Source organism: Glycine soja, chromosome 18 (assembly GCF_004193775.1).
Source record: "Glycine soja cultivar W05 chromosome 18, ASM419377v2, whole genome shotgun sequence".
Taxonomy (NCBI): domain Eukaryota; kingdom Viridiplantae; phylum Streptophyta; class Magnoliopsida; order Fabales; family Fabaceae; genus Glycine; species Glycine soja.
In genome coordinates this window covers 3,153,336-3,172,703 of record NC_041019.1, presented here as the reverse complement: position 1 = coordinate 3,172,703, position 19,368 = coordinate 3,153,336, and the positions used below count along the sequence as shown (strand labels likewise).

At 33.6% G+C, this 19,368-nt stretch overlaps 1 protein-coding gene across 1 annotated transcript; it reads left to right on the top strand.

The window, feature by feature from the left end:
• Nucleotides 1-872: 872 nt before the first annotated feature.
• Nucleotides 873-15,850, top strand: LOC114396223 (kinesin-like protein KIF20B). The gene is made up of 18 exons (XM_028358128.1): nucleotides 873-1,853; nucleotides 2,066-2,247; nucleotides 2,853-2,942; nucleotides 3,042-3,329; nucleotides 3,812-4,021; nucleotides 5,618-5,851; nucleotides 8,546-8,812; nucleotides 9,193-9,255; nucleotides 9,952-10,041; nucleotides 10,145-10,231; nucleotides 10,375-10,425; nucleotides 10,561-10,719; nucleotides 10,982-11,093; nucleotides 12,980-13,276; nucleotides 13,713-13,858; nucleotides 14,456-14,650; nucleotides 14,738-14,950; nucleotides 15,473-15,850. The coding sequence occupies exons 1-18, from the start codon at nucleotides 938-940 to the stop codon at nucleotides 15,701-15,703; spliced, it is 3,831 nt and encodes a 1,276-aa protein (XP_028213929.1). The 5' UTR covers nucleotides 873-937; the 3' UTR covers nucleotides 15,704-15,850.
• The last annotated feature ends 3,518 nt before the right edge of the window (nucleotides 15,851-19,368 follow it).

Below are 19,368 nucleotides of genomic sequence, written 5' to 3'. Positions count from 1 at the left end.
AAAAGCTCTTCTTCGGTGTTAGAGTGAGAAGAGGGGAAAATCTTTTTGAAGGAGCTTCCCTTTTTCGAAGTTCAAATTCTCTCTGCCATTTTTACCTCTATACTTGGATTCTCCCCGTGCATGTGATCTCATCAGTCTTTCTCATACTTTCCACTTTTATAGGTGCATATTTGAGTTTGCTTAATTTTTAGTGGTAAATGTTTCTTTTTCTCTTCTTCTTCCAAAGCTCTGTGTAATGTTTTGATCAAAAGCTGTTTTGAACTACATTGGGGTTGGGCCAATGCGGGACTAGTGGGACATAGTGTTAAGAGTGAGAAGAGGGGAATGCAGAATCAGGGCTTTAGTTATTTTTGTGGTGCTAGAGGCGTTGATTTATCGGCTGTTTTGAATTTTTTCAGTGAATGATGTGTTGTCGTTTGCTGATTAATGCATGCATGGCTTAGAAACTGGGACTATCTGTGTGACTGTGTTCAATGTTTTAATGCTGATGAATATGGATATTGTATGCCCCTTTTTGAGTGTGGGAAAGTTATTGCAGGTTGATAATCTGTATGGTTTTGTTTGTTACGCTTGCTATTTGCATTTCTTTATTACATTGTATTTATTACTTTATTTGTGGTGGTTCCCGCAGGCTCTGTGTGTTTGTGTTCATGTTTGATCTGTTTAATAGTGTGCAGTTCCAGTTTCACATTGTAGGAACCTTATAGTTTCTTATTTTTCTAGTATTGGAGGATTTGGTTAGATGAAATGATTGTAATAAAATTTCTGTTCGAGTTTAGTGCTTTTCCCTGGTTCTGAATGCGATACTTAATGAAATTTGTCTGCACTGCAACAGAACAACAGTCAGTTCTAACACTACATTTATCTTTCAGGTGGTGTAATAATAATAATAATAATAATAATAATAATAATAATAATAAGCCTTGCAGGAACTGTAATGGCTCACAGCTGCTCTGATGAGGATACTGATATTAGTGAATCTGAAATTAGTGAGTATGAAGATAAATCCTATGAAGAACTGAAAAATGGAAGTCAGGATGTGAGAACATCGGGCAAGACTTTCACTTGCCCCTACTGCCCTAAAAAGAGAAAGCAGGATTATTTATACAAGGAGCTCCTTCAACATGCTTCTGGGGTGGGTCAGAGTAGTTCACAAAAGAGAAAAGCAAGAGACAAGGCTAATCATTTGGCTTTAGTGAAATATTTGAAAAAGGATCTCATGAATGTAGATGTTCCATCAAATGATTCAAAACCGGAAGATGAAAGTGATCCTTCTGTTAATTCTAATGATCAGTTTGTGTGGCCTTGGATTGGAGTTGTAGTTAATATTCCAACTAGACGGACAGAAGATGGACGCTGTGTTGGTGAGAGTGGTTCTAGGCTGAGGGATGAGTACAGAAGCAGGGGTTTCAATCCAGTGCGAGTTAATCCTTTGTGGAATTTCCGGGGTCACTCTGGAACTGCTCTTGTGGAATTCAATAAAAACTGGCCAGGCTTACATAATGCATTGGCATTTGAAAGAGCATACGAATTAGATCATCATGGTAAAAAGGATTGGTTTACTAATTCTGGGCAGAAGTCTGGTCTTTATGCATGGGTTGCCCGGGCAGATGACTACAAGATGAACAGTATTTATGGAGAACATCTGCGAAGGATGGGTGATGTCAAAACCATATCCGAGCTTATGGAAGAAGAAGCTCGGAGGCAAGATAAACTTGTCTCGAATTTAACTAACATTATTCAGGTCAAGAATAAGCACTTAAAAGAGATAGAAGTGAGATGCCACGAGACTACAGATAAAATGAACCTTGTTATGAAGGATAAAGATAAACTCATTCAAGCTTATAATGAAGGTATCTATATTTATTGAGCCTTAGGACCAAATAGCCATTCATTGATTGAATCATCGTAGACGTTGGCACCGTAGGATTTGCCATTGCTAAATTATTTTCTTCAGAATATTGTGTTGTAATTCAATTTTATATCTTAACAATTGACTATTATTTTAAAATGCTGCTGATCTGTTGTAACAACATTGTTTTATGGTATGATTCCTTCTCTTCAGAGATACAGAAAATACAGTCAAGTGCCAGGGATCACTTCCAAAGGATTTTTACTGACCATGAAAAGCTCAAATTGCAACTGGAATCTCACAAAAATGAGCTTGAGTTACGGAAAGTTGAATTGGAAAAACGTGAGGCACATAACGAAAGTGAAAGAAAAAAGTTGGCAGAAGAAATTGAGGAGGTATAGTGTTTTTTTGCTGCATTTCCTGTAGTATACTATGATTGAAATTCCTGTGAAATTAAGATTGAAGAAATAATATTTATTGTTTTAGGTTGATTGATTATTATGGTTGATATATAGATGTTTCAGAGCTTTCAAGGTAGGAGTCTGCTACCAAGATCAATCGTTTTCCCATTTTTATTTATTGGGCTTGATTATCATGAAATGATTGGTTTAAAAAAAATTTCCATTAAATTTGTGGATAATGAATTCTGTTAACACCGGGAATTTGATGAATCTGGTTTTTATTTAAGGTGTACGCTGTTGAAGGTCATGAATCCAAAACATGTTAATTTCTGGGATGAAAATGGAAATTTGGGGGAGTGAGAAGGGACAAGAGTGTGATCAATCTAGAGTTGTATTCCAAAGCATTTCATGCCATTGGTTTTCCGTTTTTCCATAATTCTGTTTACTCTCATTAAGGATTTTGCTTAAGGACTGTAAATCAATTTTTTTTTTACATAATCTGTTTTTTCCGTGTCTTTAAAATCATTTAAAATTATAATCTGCTCATGAAGCTTGTGGAAGGTTTTATTTAACACTGCTGACATTTATTGGTTTTGCAGAATGCATCGAAAAATACCTCTCTTCAGATGGCTGCTTTAGAGCAAATGAAAGCTGATGAAAATGTTATGAAACTGGCTGAAGATCAAAAGGTGTGTTGCCCATTTTTTGCTTTGTTAGTAACCAAAAGTGTCCTCATCAGCACCAGAATGACATAGTATAAGTATTAATGCTATTTATATTTTATACAGAGGCAAAAAGAACAACTCCATGCTAAAATCATTCAGCTTCAAAAACAACTTGATATGAAACAAGAGCTGGAGTTGGAGATTCAGCAATTAAAAGGTTCATTAAGTGTGCTGAAGCACATGGAAGATGACGAAGATGCAGAAATTCTGAATAAGGTAGATACACTACAAAAGGATTTAAGGGACAAGGAGCAGTCACTTCAAGACTTAGATGCATTGAACCAAACACTAATCATTAAAGAGCGTGAGAGTAATGATGAGTTGCAGGAAGCTCGACAAGCATTGGTTGATGTAAGCGTTTTTTTTCAAATATGTGTTCCTCCTAATTCTTCAAATGAATTTGCTAGAGCATCTCAATGAGGTTCAGTCGAGTGTAACTATTCTTTCACTTGGGTCAAGGGCTGGTAGTGTTTTTATGATGATTTTACTTGCCCATTTAAAGTGTTTTATGAATTGATGCACACATGGTCTCATAAGTTATAAGTTATGAATTTACATTTTTATAGAGCATTGCACTTTTTCCTTTTATGATTCATAGCAAGGTAGCAAAGTGATTTGAATAAAATTTAAATGTTTTTAATGGCTCATTTGATTATCCAGACGAGTCCTAACTATGATTGTGTGGATATTCTCTGCCTATATTTTCATTACTTTTATCATGGGTGTTATGTACTGATTTTTTTTGTTGTTGCAATTTTTAAAGCTTTCTTGGACTTTTAACTGTCTAATATTGCTTTCAAGATTTATTAGTAATCTTCTTTTCTCACTTGCAGGCCATTAAAGAGTTGCAATCTCATGGAAATATTCGTTTGAAGAGAATGGGGGAACTTGATACTAGACCATTCCTTGAAGCAATGAAGCAAAGATATAATGAGGAGGATGCTGAAGAGAGAGCTTCAGAACTGTGTTCATTGTGGGAAGAATATCTAAAGGACCCAGATTGGCATCCATTCAAAGTTATCATGGTTGAAGGAAAAGAAAAGGTGTGTCTATGTTAAACATATTTATAGGTCTCCTGAAATTATCCTGAAGTCTATGTGCTTCATTGCCTGTCACTCTTAATCAAACATGGTTCACTTTGTTATTTATCTTTATTGTCCTTAATGAGACAATAAATGTTTTGACGATCTCCATTCTCTGGATTGGAACACTATTTGTCTTTAAGAACCTGTAATACTTCCTAGTTTCACCTGGTGTTATCTAAGGGTATTCTTTATATTGATCCTTTCACTCTAGGGTGTGTTCGGAAGTGGGGTTTTGGATGGTGATGGGAGGGCAGTTTTTTTTTTAATACATATTCTCTAAATTGATTATTTAAAAAAACGAGAAAAATAAATTAATAGATTGGCATAAACCTAATGTTCTAATCTTTTATCTATTATTATAAACATTACATGACTCTTTTAATTAAAAATAAAAAATTGCTCTCGCCTCCCTTCCCCTCTGAAACCCAAGAATACACCCTTAGGGTCTGATGTTTAATGGAGTCGAGGAAGGTTTGTGCTAACTAGAAGAGTCATAGGTGATTATTGCTTAATTGGGGAAGCATGACGTGGAAACTAAGAATAGCAGCCAATTTTAATGTTTCAAACTTTTAAATAACCTTTTAAGCCAGGCCATTTTATAGACACTCAAGTCTGATAAATTGGCCTAGCCTTGCCTAGCCTGGCTCATTTCCATCCCCCGAAATTGCATTTTCTTCATGTAATTTTGTAAGCCTGGAAGGCTTGAACAGCAAAATAAAATTGCAAAAAAAACTGTGCTTATGGTCAAATACGAAAATGATGGTGCTTATGGGAGCCTGGGAGGTGAGTATTTAACTTGTATTTTATTGATATATCCCTATTAAGTGTATTGTACAAGAAGGGGGTGGTTGATAAAGGAGAATACAATGTGAAATAAAGTGAATATCATGCTGATAGTCTAGAACATAAGTGTATACCATGCTGATAAGGATTGGTGAGGGATATTAGGTTAGGTGGGAGGAACCAGGTCCTTTGACAAACCTGTTGCATTTTCTTCTACCTTGTATTTTTCTGTTTTCCAGCATCAGAGAATGAGAGACACACTCAGTAATCCCTCCACTGATACTTATAAAAGATTAATATCAATGAAGAGGGAATACTCGTATCAGATTCCAGTTCTTAACACATCCTGAGATACTTGAAAAATCAGGACGCCACCTTAAAATTAATTGGATTACACTGCCTCTGTTCCTCTATAACACAAGCTTTCTAACATTTCCACTATTGGGTGAAAATTCATGAGTCCCACTAAATAGTAAATAGCAGTCATTGAATAGGGGATAGGACTTGCATCATTTAGTGGGCATCCCATAAATTTAACCAAATGGTGGAGTGTGCTAGAAATAGTGTATTAGAGTGTATTGCTTGCTAGCATTTGTTTTAAGCAGGAACAGAAGTACACCCTTCAATTGTTCTGCTACTGCTTTAGGACAAATATCATTCTAATATAACAATTTGATGTATACAAGGGTTATTAATTCATTTTAGTCTATAATTATATTAAAATGGACTCTATGCACTTTGTAATCTAGCTTCATGCATTTTTCATTTCAGGAAATTATTAGAGATGACGATGAAAAGCTGAATGGGTTGAAAAATGACTTGGGTGAAGGGGCATATAAAGCAGTGGTGGAAGCTTTGTTGGAAATAAATGAACATAATCCTAGTGGACGATACTTAACCTCAGTATTATGGAACTATAAACAAGGAAGGAGAGCAACTCTGAAAGAAGGAGTACAATTTCTGTCAAATCAATGGAAAGTTCTTAAACGCAAGAGGGGAATGACGTGAAGGTTTGTTTATAAGTATATTAGGTTACTGCATTTGTCTTTTAAACTTTATAGCTATAGCTAGATCATAGAAAGAAAAAGATTTTAAAAGCTATTGGTATGTGGCTTACTTAATTATAGATAACAAGAAATTAGTGGTTAATTTTCATTATTCACAACCCCCACCTATTTATATGATTAGTGTTATCGTTTCAATTATTGCCCATGTAACTAAGGATTGTATTTCTGAAAGGTTGATGTTGGTTTCGGGGAGAGAATTATGCATGGCAGCCTGGTGCATGCGTCCATATTGGGAGAGCAGCAAACCTAGCGGTTTTGTTTAGGTTAAGTTATTTTTCGATAATGTCAAGCTATTTCATTACTTGGCACTTAGCTCCTGTGGGCATGTGCCCAGAAGCAAACTGCATTCATAATGACAAGCCTTTGTAATCTTGTGTGGCAGAAGACATTGAAGTTAAACTTGTATGACTATATCATTTGGCTTTTAATTTTAACATGTTTCTTTGAGTAATTGTCATTTTGGTGCAAATTATATTTTACAGTCTCTCGACCTTGATCCAATTAAGACGATTGTTAGATATAAAAACCTGTCTGTTGTATTATTTTCACACAAGTTAAATCAGTCTATTTTACATACAGCTTTTTTACAACAAAAACAACTGAAATCTTGAGAAATAATGTTTTCTAAACATGCTCGAAGCAGGAAACAAAGCTAACATTTTTCTTAACTTTATTTTCTCCTCTACTTCAAGACAATGCATCAATTCAGGGGTCTGACAGCGCACCCTTAACTTCATTTACATTATTTCATCTCATCTCCTCTAATAAACATAAAGTGTTAATGTGAAACATTAAATCAAGATGAGATTAAGATATTTTTATTTAATGAAAAAAAAATAATTTTGAGTAAACACTAGTTTGTCTCGCTTTCCATTTCTAAACCTTCTTTTACTAGTTTTTAAATCAAATTAAGCCACTTAAGAAGAAAAATATATATTATAAAAACAGGGTAAAGGAAATACAGAAAATGATGAATAAAATACAAAAGGGTATTACCATTACAAAACAAAAAGAAGAAAAAGAAACCAAAAAACAAAAGAACACTAGTTTGATTTGGGGGGATAGGGTGGAGAAGGAAGAAATAGACTTAATTATTTATTTGGTTCCTTAATTATTTAAAAATGTTTAATTATGTCTCTTAATTTTTTTAAAATTCAATAGAGTTCCTTAATTTTTAAAAATGCTTCGTTGCAACCCTTCCTGTCCAATTGGAATTGATGGCGTTAAGTTACAGGTTCCAACAACTTAATTTTATGAATAGTGACGGCTTTTAATTGCATTATATTTTATTAAGACGACGACAACAACATCAACAACGCCTTATCCCACTAGGTGAGGTCGGCTACATGGATCAATTTCCGCCATAATGTTCTATTAAGTACTATACTTCTATCCAAATCATTAAGTTCGAGATCCTTTTTGATAACCTCTCTTATAGTCTTTTTGGGTTTTCCTCTGCCTCTAATTGTTTGTCTTCTCTCCATCTGGTCTACTCTCCTCACTACAGAGTCTACCGGTCTTCTCTCTACATGCCTAAACCACCTAAGTCTATTTTCCACCATCTTCTCTACAATAGGCGCTACTCCAACCCTCTCTCTAATAGCTTCGTTTCTAATTTTATCCTGTCGAGTCTTACCACACATCCACCGCAACATCCTCATCTCCGCTACACCTACTTTATTCTCATGTTGGCTCTTGACTGCCCAACATTCTGTTCCGTACAAAATCGCCGGTCTTACCGCACGATAAAACTTTCCCTTTAGCTTGATCGGTACCTTTGCATCACATAACATCTCCGATGCTTTTCTCCATTTCATCCATTCTGCTTGAATGCGATGATTCACATCCCCTTCAATTTTCCCATCATCCTGTATTTTATTAAGACAAAAAAAAATAAGTAGGAAAAAAGTGAGTATATTTAGCAGAAGAAAAAAAATGAATCTCGTATATCTTTAATTCTTTATTACTATTTTATCTTTTTACGTATTTCTATTCACTTATTTATTTTTTCTTTATCTTTTTTTTTTCAAACGAAATATTTTTCTTTTCATTTTATTTTTCACCTATCTTCATTTATTATATCTACTTTTACATGTTTATGTATTTTCTACCAACCAAATGATAATTCAACACCAAAAATTTTGACACAAGTGAGTCGACACATATTATTTAACCAGGTCCAATTTCTGATTTTAACATGAAACTATCATTTTGTTCAAAAATTGGTAGGCTTGGTGGGAGAATAATTAATTGAGTGCAAATAAGAAGTTTTAGATATTTTCAGGTAACAAAAAAATACGGGGAATCAATTTGTCATTGGAACACACTTTCATACCGAATTTGGTTATTTTAAAATAAAAAAATGATCCCGTAGCATGGTGGAACTTGGAAGCTAAAAGAGCTCTTGGAGTTCAAGTTTGTCTCTACATTTTGTTTTCAGTTTATCTACAACACAGACAGTGCTACGCTGTGCACCCTAAAGAGTAAAGTACAGTACAGGTTCTCTCTCTTTTCTAAACCAATCCACTCTTGTCTTTTGTCTTTTTCATGAATATTTGAGGTTTTTTTTTCTCTCTAAGTTGTGACACGAGACTGTAACAGTTTGAGTGTTTGACATTTGATTCATTTCAAGGTTCTTTGGTTTGGAATAGAAATAATCAAAATAGTCACAGGGACCTTCTGTAGCAAAATGGTAGACTGTGATCATGAAGAGGAAGGTCCTAGTAAACAGAGCGAGGCTATTGTGAGCCTTGAGAGGGAAATTCAGAACCAGAATCAGAAATTTATGGATATGGAGCATAAGCACGCGGAGAAAGCTCTTATTATGGGTGAACTCATGGTTGGACTAGCACAGAACATTGATTCCAGGCAAAGAAATCTGTTGGAAATGGAAAAAAAAGTATAATGAATCGTTGAACATGATCTAGAACTTGATGGACCAGGGAGATACGTTGCACCAGTAATGTCACAAAAGTATAATATTATATTTTGAGATAGACGAAATCACTGTGTGTGTTTCTAAACGATTCTGAACCGAAATTGATGTGAATTTTCGGAAGCCACAATTTTTAGCTTCTGCATCAACATAATATTTGACATGAAAATCATGTGATACATGTGTTTAAAACGCCAACTCAAAGACGCTGCGAGAAATGCATTAGAAGGAAAACAAAATTTCTTTGTATTTTCAAACGATTGATAAGTAGTAGTATTTACATTTGCATTTGATTGTAAAAGTAAAAATATATGACTATATGTTGTGTTTCTTCTCCTCTTTAGGATTCTAGGCCTGGTCCTGCATATCTAGTGACACTAAGACTTGTTTCTCCTGCATTTGTTGATGTATATAGGCTTGTATATGTGATTTTATTTCTTTCTAGAATATCATTGGAGTTTACTCTACATATTTCTTTTTGATCAAGTTACACTTAATGCTCTTCAGAATTACAACAGTTGAAGGTTATGAACTCTAATCTAAGTCATGACATGGAACATTTAGAGAAATAGCATGAACAAATCAGCAAGGAATTGAAGGGGAATAAGTCCCTGATCGATCTGCAGCAAAAGAAGTTTACCGAGGTGATTCAAAAAAGGTCAGTAAGAATTGTAACATGCCTCTGCATGGAAAGGATTACATACTTATCTCTTAGTTCTTATTTGAGAAATAAACTTGTAACGTGGTATTGTACAAGATTTATGCTGAATTCTAGTTTATCTGGAATGAAAAATATTTTCACATGGTTCTTTAAAAGTTAAAGGACCAAAATGAATCTTTTAAAGTATAAATAACTAATACTCCAAAAGTATATTTTAGCCTTGTAGTTACAACCTTGGGGCCAAAATCAATTACCTAGTTATTTGGGGAGTGGTATGCTATAACAATTTTTATGTTTGGGTGGATGGTTAACTTGTTGAAAGAAAGCTTGTATGGTTTTCTATGATGAAATTTACCCCTTGTGTATTTGCTGTGTCAGCATGAAGACGGTTGCAAAAGCCTTTTTTTTTTTTTTAACATTGCAGACATTCATTGTTTTTCAGCATGTAATGGAAATTACCTCTCTCCACATTGCTGCTGTGAAACAACAAAATGATTATGAAAATGCATTGAAACTGGGTGATGATTTAAAGGTCCGTGTTACCTTTTTCTAAGATTTGTAAATTGACGTTAAAGAATTTTTGTCACCATCAGAATAGCTTATTATTTATGTTATTTGACCATCTATTTATCCAGGAGCAAGTTAAACAACTCAATGCTAAATTCATTGAAAAAGAATATCAACTGACAAGGAAACGAGAACTTGAACTTGAATATGACAAGGTAGTACTTAAAGTGATGAAGGAAGAAATTTAATAAATGGAGTGTTAGGAAAGGTAGAGTGAGATGGGAAGAAAAATGGGTAGAAACGAAACCAAGAGAAAATTAATGTTTGTTAATAATCTGTGTCTGTGATGTTAACCTAGGTAGTGAGCCTGTTGCTGTCACAGGAGACACTGAAACAAACAGAATGGAAAGTATATCAACAGTCATTATTGAATAATAATTAAAACTATCCAATGAACAGTTATAAGCCGAGTGCCATGCATTTTTTGTAGAGTCGTGGAAAGCCTGGCTTTATTTAACAGTGTTGGCAGTTATTGTTTTTGCAGGATAAAATGAAAAATAACTATCTTATGGCTGCTGCTGTGAAGCAAACAAAAGCTGAAAGAAATGTTATCAAGGGTTGGCCATCAAAGGAGAAGAGGAAGGAATTGAAAAGCTTATTGTTGCATCCCTCTGTCTGGGAGAGTGAGTCCCTGCTGGAGGAAGTTTGTTTTTATTGGCAAATGTTAACTATTAGTTTGTTAGCAGAAAGGATCGAACACACGACCTTTTCCTCTTTCTTAACCATCCAACCAACCTTATATCTCTTTCGCGTATTTGATAATCCAGAGAAAGATTTAAAGTTGGAGGGGATGAGCATAATAGATGAGCTGGAAAAGGCAGGCAATGCTTGAGTAGGAAGCAGAGTAGATAAGGATTGCTTCTTTCTGGTTCATCTTGGGTCAAAGGGTGTATTTGCTTCAACAGGAGAGGCAGAAGATGGCAGAGTTGGTCTTAGAACTGAAGGCCGAAAACGAGAGCTTGAAGGCCAAAAACAAAGAGCTGGAGAATTGGTCAGCAAAGATGGAGCTCCACAAATGTGAGGCAAAGAGCAGCAGCCATCAACATTTCTAGTGTCTTCCCTATGATGCTCCAATCCTATTTCTTTTGGGGGTGTTTCATTGATAGTCCAATCCATTGAAGATGATAGGTTCAATATTTCTGATTGCATCAACAGATGGACGGGTCAAGACCTGCTTTACCTGGGTTTCACATCTTGGCTGTGTTTTGAATGTGATTTTAAAAATTCAATAGTTATAACTTCTATGTCTTAAATGTGATTTCTTGCTTCTCAATTCCAAACATAGTTATCAAAATTCATGTTCTAAAATATGTACTTTTTTTGGATGGCTTGGCTAAAACATGTACTTTAATATGTTGCCATTTTTTTGTTAATATTTACACATCGTGATAATTCTGGATAATTTTTTTACGGCGTGGTCAGATGTAATGTGGTTGTCTTTCTCACCGAGAATTTAGAATTTTAGACTAAGGTTCACTCCTTTAGAGAGGACTAGTCCCTTTATATAAATTTGTTTTCAAACTAAGACAATTGTTAGATACAAAATTCTGTCATTGTGTTGTAGTATTATTTACACATAAGTTTTTTTAATGTCATTGTGTTGTATCAAGTACACATAAGTTAAATCAATTAGTGTTATCAGATTTTATTTCAGAAAAGAGAAGTGTTAGTAACAATCATTTTTATAATTTTGCATAATTTGTTACGCATTTTTATAATTTTTCCTATTCATTTAAACAACTTTTTCTTACTCATTTACATGTGTTTTTTTTTATAAGCATATGAATTATCTTTTCTGTTTTTCTTTTTCATTTTGATAGTGTTTTTCATCGCTCGTTGGTATAACTCTTTTCATTCATCTTTTACAAGCAATATTATTCCCAAAAAAAAAATATTTTGATAACAATTCTGTGTGGACATAAAACATATCATTAGATTAAGGTTATACATGTATTTCGTTAACTATTTATATTTTTTTTTATAAATATCCATATTACAAAAATTGTTAAACAAAATAATCATTTAAGCGTGTGCACAGTACAGCATGAGAAACTCAACTTGTATCACACTCACACCGAATCCATGACTGCTATAACGTTGGTCAAACTAGCGGTCAAAGTAGCTTACCATACACGTTGAGAGCTCATTCCGACTAGTTTAAATATGATTTTGGGGCATCTAAGTTAACGATTTTTCATGTTTGATTCCTATAAAATATTTTGTTTATTTATAAGCTTGTGTTTTTTCGATTTTGGTTCATGTAAGATTTTAACTTACCTAGATCACCGAAAATATATTTAAGTCATTCAAATTTTAGTTAGTTTTGAGCATTGCTTCACTCATTATTGCTCTCAAAATTTTCATTTTCCACTGTTCATTCTAAACAATCTTGAGCCATCATCTCAGGTATTGCAATCCATGCCTTTTTATTTATTATTTAAATCATGTCTATATTCCATGTTTCTGTTTTGATCATTTTTTCATTCTTTTCTATTCTGTTAGTTACAACTGTAACTGTAATTGTAGTAGTAGTAGACAGTAGTATTCTTCATGTTTCAGAGCTGCATTTGGTGCACACAAAATGAAAAATATATGCTTCCGCCACTTGTAAGCATCAAAGTGTGGGCTTTGTGAAAACTGTTGGATTGAAAACTTTCATTTCTGTCACAGCCCTCCCCATCTCAATTCTTTTCTGTGTCTTTGTCAAAGTTCAAAACTTTCATGAGTATTTTGAGTTCCTGTTTGTGAGTTGCAATGCCAAGACAATTCCGCAAATGTTGTGATACTAAATCGTCTTCACTGTTTCATATATTTTTGTTTGACATTGAATTTGGGGTGTTTTGGTTTGTCAAATAAAAGCATAATAATGATGACTTGGCTTTATTTTGTGCAGGCTCTTTGAATTTGTGTTGAAATGTGCAAACACAGTTACAAGTGTAAGGAGGCTCTCAGCAAGCAGAGAATGGTTATTGAGAGCCTTCAGAGGGAGATTGAGTTCAAGAATCATAAGTTAATGGAGATGGAGCACAAACATAGTGAGACACTTACATCTGTGCGCAGACTTATTGTAGGGCTTGTGGAGAATATTAATTGCAAAGAAAGAAGTCTGCTTCAAATGGAATGCAAGCATAGTGAATCATTGAACATGGTTCAGAAGTTGATGAATGAGAGAGATAAATTGCAAGAAAGATGTCATCAAGGTATTTCATAATCTGAGATTGAGGGAATCACAAAACATTAAAATATGCTGTTTGAAAGGGAAAGCGATATCTGTATGTGGTGGATCTTTTCTTTTGGAAAACTTGCTAGAATTTAAAATTTTCTAAGTTCTATATTCTGTCATCAAATTCTACATGAATTCCATACTTTGATTTTGGTTTGAAACAGCATTTTCGTGAAGTCATTTGTTTCTGTAAAAGCAATTTTGTTCACAAGACTTGGGACTACTTGGATCAGTCCCAGGATGCACTTATATGTTGTGCCTCGTCTTTGGATTCAAGACCTAATCTTTCATCTCTAAACTTCTTTCATGTGACGCTCCTGCATTATTCCATGAGTTGCTTATACAATATTGTAGAAATTTGTGTTTGTTTCCTATGCTTTCTTCTTTTCAACTCTTATGTTTATGTTTTCTAGATTTACAATTGACGAAGGTCACAAACGCTAATATGAATCATGACATGGAATGTCTAAAGAAAGACGATGGGCAGATTATCAAGGAACTGGAGGAGAGTAAAGCTCTACATGATCTACAACAGAACTTCATTGAGGAGATTGAAAAGGTAAGTAACAGTAAGAGTCATTAGACCATTCAGGTGTCTGAATAAACCACAGGAAATTGCGTGGTTTTCTATAATCAGACCCCAAATCTATTTCTTGCAGGTTTAATTGTATTAACTTGGTTAAAATTTGGATTATAGGTATTTTGTATTTCCAATCCAGCTTTTAACAACAAATGTTTATTTCAATTACTTTTGGCACACTGAATGCCAATTGTAAGTAAAACAATCTGAGATTATACCCAAGAAGCTAACTTCTGCTACATCAGTATCTTCAAATCAAAATACTTGTATTGCGGCTGCATTCTCTATTCAAGAGGGTGAAAGAGCATGAAATCTCTGCTAATTTTCCTAATATAAATAGAAAGCATTGTCTAGAATAATTAGAAAGCATGGATACGACATAGGACTAGGATATAATGCAACATGAATATCGGGATATGAAAAAAAAACTATTTGAGTTTTCTTTTCATTTAATTAACTAATTGTTTATATTTTGATTCTGATGCTTAATATATTTGTCTGCTTCATAACTTCTATTTAATTCATTATCCTTGTTGAATAATTTCCTTCCTGATTTTCCAATTTTTATTGTCAAAGTTGAAAACAGAGTTAGGAGATCAGAGTCATGTAAGAAGTGGTGGGGATTTGAACACTCAAATTTCTACTTTCAGAAATAAATTAAAGGACAAAATGGAATATTTGGACCATGTAGAAACCCTTTATAGTTCTTTAGTAGTTAAAGAGAACCAGTATAGACAAGAACTACATGATGCTCGTGAAGAATCTATAAAGGTAAGATTTCATCCGTCCTTATTCTGGCACAACGAATACTCTTTCATGGTGGGTAAAATAGCATGACCTCTTTGATTTTCTTTGTAGAGTTTGCGAGGTATGTTCAGAGGTCGATCTCAACTTGGAATTAAGAGAATGGGAGAATTAGATCCAAAACCTTTTCAACATTTGTGCTTGCAAAAGTACTCAGATGAACAATGGCAGGAGAAATCTGCTAAGTTATGTTCAGCATGGGAGGAAAATCTGAAGGATCCAACTTGGCACCCTTTCAACAAAATTGAGGTCAATGGCATATTACAGGTACATGATTATATATTTTCACCATGCATCGAAATGACTATAATTTTTGTTACCTAAATTAATGTGAAAAGATCATATGGGGAGCATATAAATATTGAATCTGAGTATCTGACATTATGAATACTTGTTAAAAGCATTTAACATTGCTTAACTGCAATGACAAGTCAGATAATTATGTTAAATCTAATGAAACTATGAAAGGATGGTCCCGTTGGGGAAAGTTAGACTCAACAATAGCAACAAATGATAGTTGTCTGGTTGTACAGCTTAAAGAATAAATTGATTGTTCTCAGGATGTAAACTGAGTAGCAGTTCTAAAACAACCATAGAATTTCAATGTCTTAATTTGTGGCCCAAGTGTTGTAAAAAAGTATTGATATTGATATATAACAAAGAAAACTGTCATGATTGATGGAGGACACATTCATTCAATCTACTATGAATAAATATTTGTTACTGAGATAGTTCATATTTTACATAAATAAGGTCGAGTAAATTGTTTTGAGATTCTCATAATTTCAGGAAACATTAGATGAAAATGATGAAAAATTGAAAGGGCTGAGAAGTGAATGCGGTGAAGCTGTGTACCAGGCTGTAACAAATGCATTAATGGAAATAGAAGAATACAATTCAAGTGGAAGATATGCAATTGCTGAAATTTGGAACTGGAAGGAGGGAAGAAAAGCCACTTTGAAAGAAATTGTTCAACATATTATTAGGCAATTGAATAGTCACAAGCGCAAAAGAAAGTAGAGCATTTTCATTAGGTCTTTTAAGCATTTTTAAATTTCACTCTCCAATATGTTATTTGTTTTTCTGGTTTAATTTACCAAAACTTATCTTATTATGTTCAAAGGCATGTAATTGATATATCAAAAAACAAAATGGTAATGTAATAATGTAGAAGCAGCTATTAGAGCATAGTGTTTTATTATAAAATTATCATTTGCCCTTTATGCATTTACATTTCATGTGTGCAGTGACGGATCTAGGACCCGGAGCCAGTGAGGACAATTTATTTAGAATAAATAATCTAATAATATACAGCTAAAAAGAGAGTTAGGAAATCAGAATTATGTAGGAAGTGGTGGCGATTTGAACAATCAAATTTCTACTTTTAGAAGTCAATTAAAGGACAAAATGGAATACTTAGAGCTTGTGGAAAACCTTTACAGTTTCCTAGTAGTTAAAGAGCAACAGTATAGACAAGAACTACATGATGCTCGTAAAGAATGTATAAATGTAAGATTTCGTCTCTTCTTATTCTGCCACGCTGCAATCACTCTGTAATTGATCTGACTCAATTAATATTCTTTCAGTAAAAACTATGTCTATAATATGATAACACATGCAAGGTGTGTAAAATAGCGTGAGTTTTCATTAATTTACCTTCTAGAGTTTGCAAGATATGTTCAAAGGCTGATCTCAACTAGGAATTAAAAGAATGGGAGAATTAGATTCAAAACCTTTTCGAGATTTGTGTTTGCATGAGTATCCAGGTGAACAATGGCAGGAGATATCTGCTAAGTTATGTTCATCATGGGAAGATAATCTGAAGGATCAAACTTGGCATCCTTTCAAAAAAATTGAGGTTAATGGCATATTACAGGTACATGATTATAAAGTCACTGTGTATCAAAATGGCTATCATCTTTATTAGCTAAATTAATGTGAAAAGATCATTTGGGGACATATAAATATTTAATCTTTGACATTATAAATACTTGTTGAAATCATTTTTGAACAGGGAAGCATTTAAGATTGTTTAATTGCATGACAAGTCAAATAATTATGTTAAATTTAATGAAAGGATGGTCCCATGGGAGAAAGCTAGACTCAACACTAGCTACAAATCCTATCAAAATTGATAATTTTCAATAAATTATAACTATAGAGAGAGAGTCTTTGAGGGAGAGTGTTAGAGAAAGTGAAGCTAACATTCTTTTTTTTTTATTATTATTAGATTTGTTCAGTTTTGATATTTAATTGAATCCATACACCCTCAATTTTCACAACTTCACTGTCTACTATAAAATTTGCTACTTTTCTAATTTCTAAAAGTATCTTAATCACTTGTGCTTTTCTCAGGTGCGGCATGTTTCCATTCCATCTCTGATTCATCTAATCATATTTTTCATTTGCATTGGATGTCTAGGAAAAGGTTATCCCCATTCCATGCCTCTCATGTTGAATTGTTGATACATTTATTACATGTGTTGACGATTGGTATAGAGATCGAAACGAGTGGGAGGTGAATGTAAAAAGTGGGATAAAAAATCTTGTTGATAATTTAATACTTTGGTTCTATACTCATAAAGTGAACATTAAAAATTTCTTTCATTTTCAAATGTCTATTGTGCTAATTGCTTTACCTTTGGTATGTCCAAAAAATAAGTAGATTTTCATCCAGGTGCTTTGAATCTGTATTATTTTGAAGATGGAGAACCATAGTAGTGAGGAGTCTATGAGCAGGCGAAGCATAGCTTTTGTGAGCCTAAAGGAGGTGATTGAAAGCCAGAAACAGAACGTGTAAATGAAGTAAGTATCCATGTTGGTATGAGAATAGTATATTATTAGTGTCATTTGATTATCTATCCAGGTTCAAAATGAAAAGTTCAATTAATGAAAAAGTGATTCAGCTGGAAAAACAACTAGAAAGCATTCCAAAGCTGGAATTTGAGAATCAGCAACTTAAAGAGAAATTAGATGTGATGAAGCACATGGAAGATGAATTTCTGAATATGGTAGGCACTTTACATATGAATGTAATGGAAAAGGAACGGTCACTTGTAGACTCAGAAGATTTCAACCAATCACTAATCATTAAAGAGCGTGAGATTAAGGACGAGCAGCTCGAAAGAAATTGGTTGAGGCAAGATTTTTTTTATTATAACATTCGGTTTTCCAAAGTCAAATAAAACTAAAGGTCTTTTTAACTAGTCTTTAGTTCATTGGTTAAAGAAGTAAAAAAAGAAAATATTTATTATGAATATCATAGTAAATTATAAAAAAAAAAATAAATAACACCATTTTGTGTATTTCAATAAAAAAATTTCTTCTCGGATTTCTATGCGGTGACTTGGTAATCCAGCTCAATTAACTACTCTTACTTTTCATTAATACGAAACGTTTCAGTTTGAAGTTTAAACCCGTTAGTCGATATCTGCACAAATTAAAACTGGTTCATCACCATTGACCATAAAATGTGCTAATTTTGTAATATTGCCTTAACCATTTGTCTTTTTTTATCGGGTATGGCATGTTTTCATTTTATCTCAAATTTTTCATTCTAGCATATTTTCATTTGCACTGGATGTTTTGGCAAATGTTTTCCCCATTACATGCTTACATTGTTATCCTTTTTTAGTTCTTGCTTTTTCTTTTTCTTAACGCTTCAAGTTTATTTTACGAGGCATACACTGTTTTAGTTTTAGGAAACCATGTTCTAGGATTTCACATTATAGAGTTTTAGACCTTCCCATTTCATAATTTTGCCTCTTGTATTAAATCAACTTATTCATGATTTTCATGAATATATGGGTGTTTTTCCTCTCTCTTCTAAATTGTGATACTGAGGCTAGCTGTTTCTGGAAATCATTTGATGCTTGATTCGTTTTAAATTTTAAGATTGTTTGGTTTGGCATAGAAACAATTAAATAGTCTTTAATGCAGGCACATTGAATTTGTAGCAAAATGACGAACCATAGTTATGTGGAGGAGGCTCTGAGTAAACAGAACGAAGCTATTGTGAGAGTTGAGAAAGACATTCAAAACCACATTCAAAATTCTTTAGATATGGAGCATATGCATAGTGAGAAGGCTACTATTATGAGCAAACTCATTCCCGAGCTAGTTGAGAACATTGAGTCCATGCAAAGAAGTGTGCCAGAAATGGAAAACAAGTATAAAGAATCGTTGAACATAATCAAGAAGCTGACGAGCGAGGGAGATACCAAGCATGAGGAATGTCACAAAGGTAAACTATATCAGTATATACCGAGATAAAGGAAATCACTAAATATTTATTCCTCCTTTCTCCCTTTTTTCTTGGGAGTACAGTAAATTAATTATAGTATTGGTGTGTATACAAACAAATTGGAAGAAACACATTAAAAAGAGAAACAAATTTTTTTTCTACTTACAACCGTTTGATAAGTAGAAGTGTTGCTTTTGATATCCAGTATAGTGATATTTGCATATCTGCCACTGGATGTAAAAGTAAGACTATATATGTTGTGTTTCTTCTATTCAGGATTGTAGGCCTTGTTTCTTTTATTTGACACAAATACTTGTTTCTTCTGCATTTGTTGATATAGGCCTACTTCTGTGCTATGATTTTTTCTTCTGTAATTTCATCGGAATTTACTTTATATATTTGCTATATTTCATTTCATTCTGATGAAGTTATACTTTTCAGA

What these genes read in the sequence shown, in the direction of transcription:
- LOC114396223 (XM_028358128.1), top strand. Translation starts at nt 938, where the DNA reads ATGGCTCACAGCTGCTCTGATGAGGATACTGATATTAGTGAATCTGAA. An exon ending in GTGAGTCCCTGCTGGAGGAA is followed by an intron (nt 10,720 to 10,981) that starts GTTTGTTTTTAT and finishes TTGCTTCAACAG; the next exon opens with GAGAGGCAGAAGATGGCAGA. An exon ending in CTCGTGAAGAATCTATAAAG is followed by an intron (nt 14,651 to 14,737) that starts GTAAGATTTCAT and finishes TTTTCTTTGTAG; the next exon opens with AGTTTGCGAGGTATGTTCAG.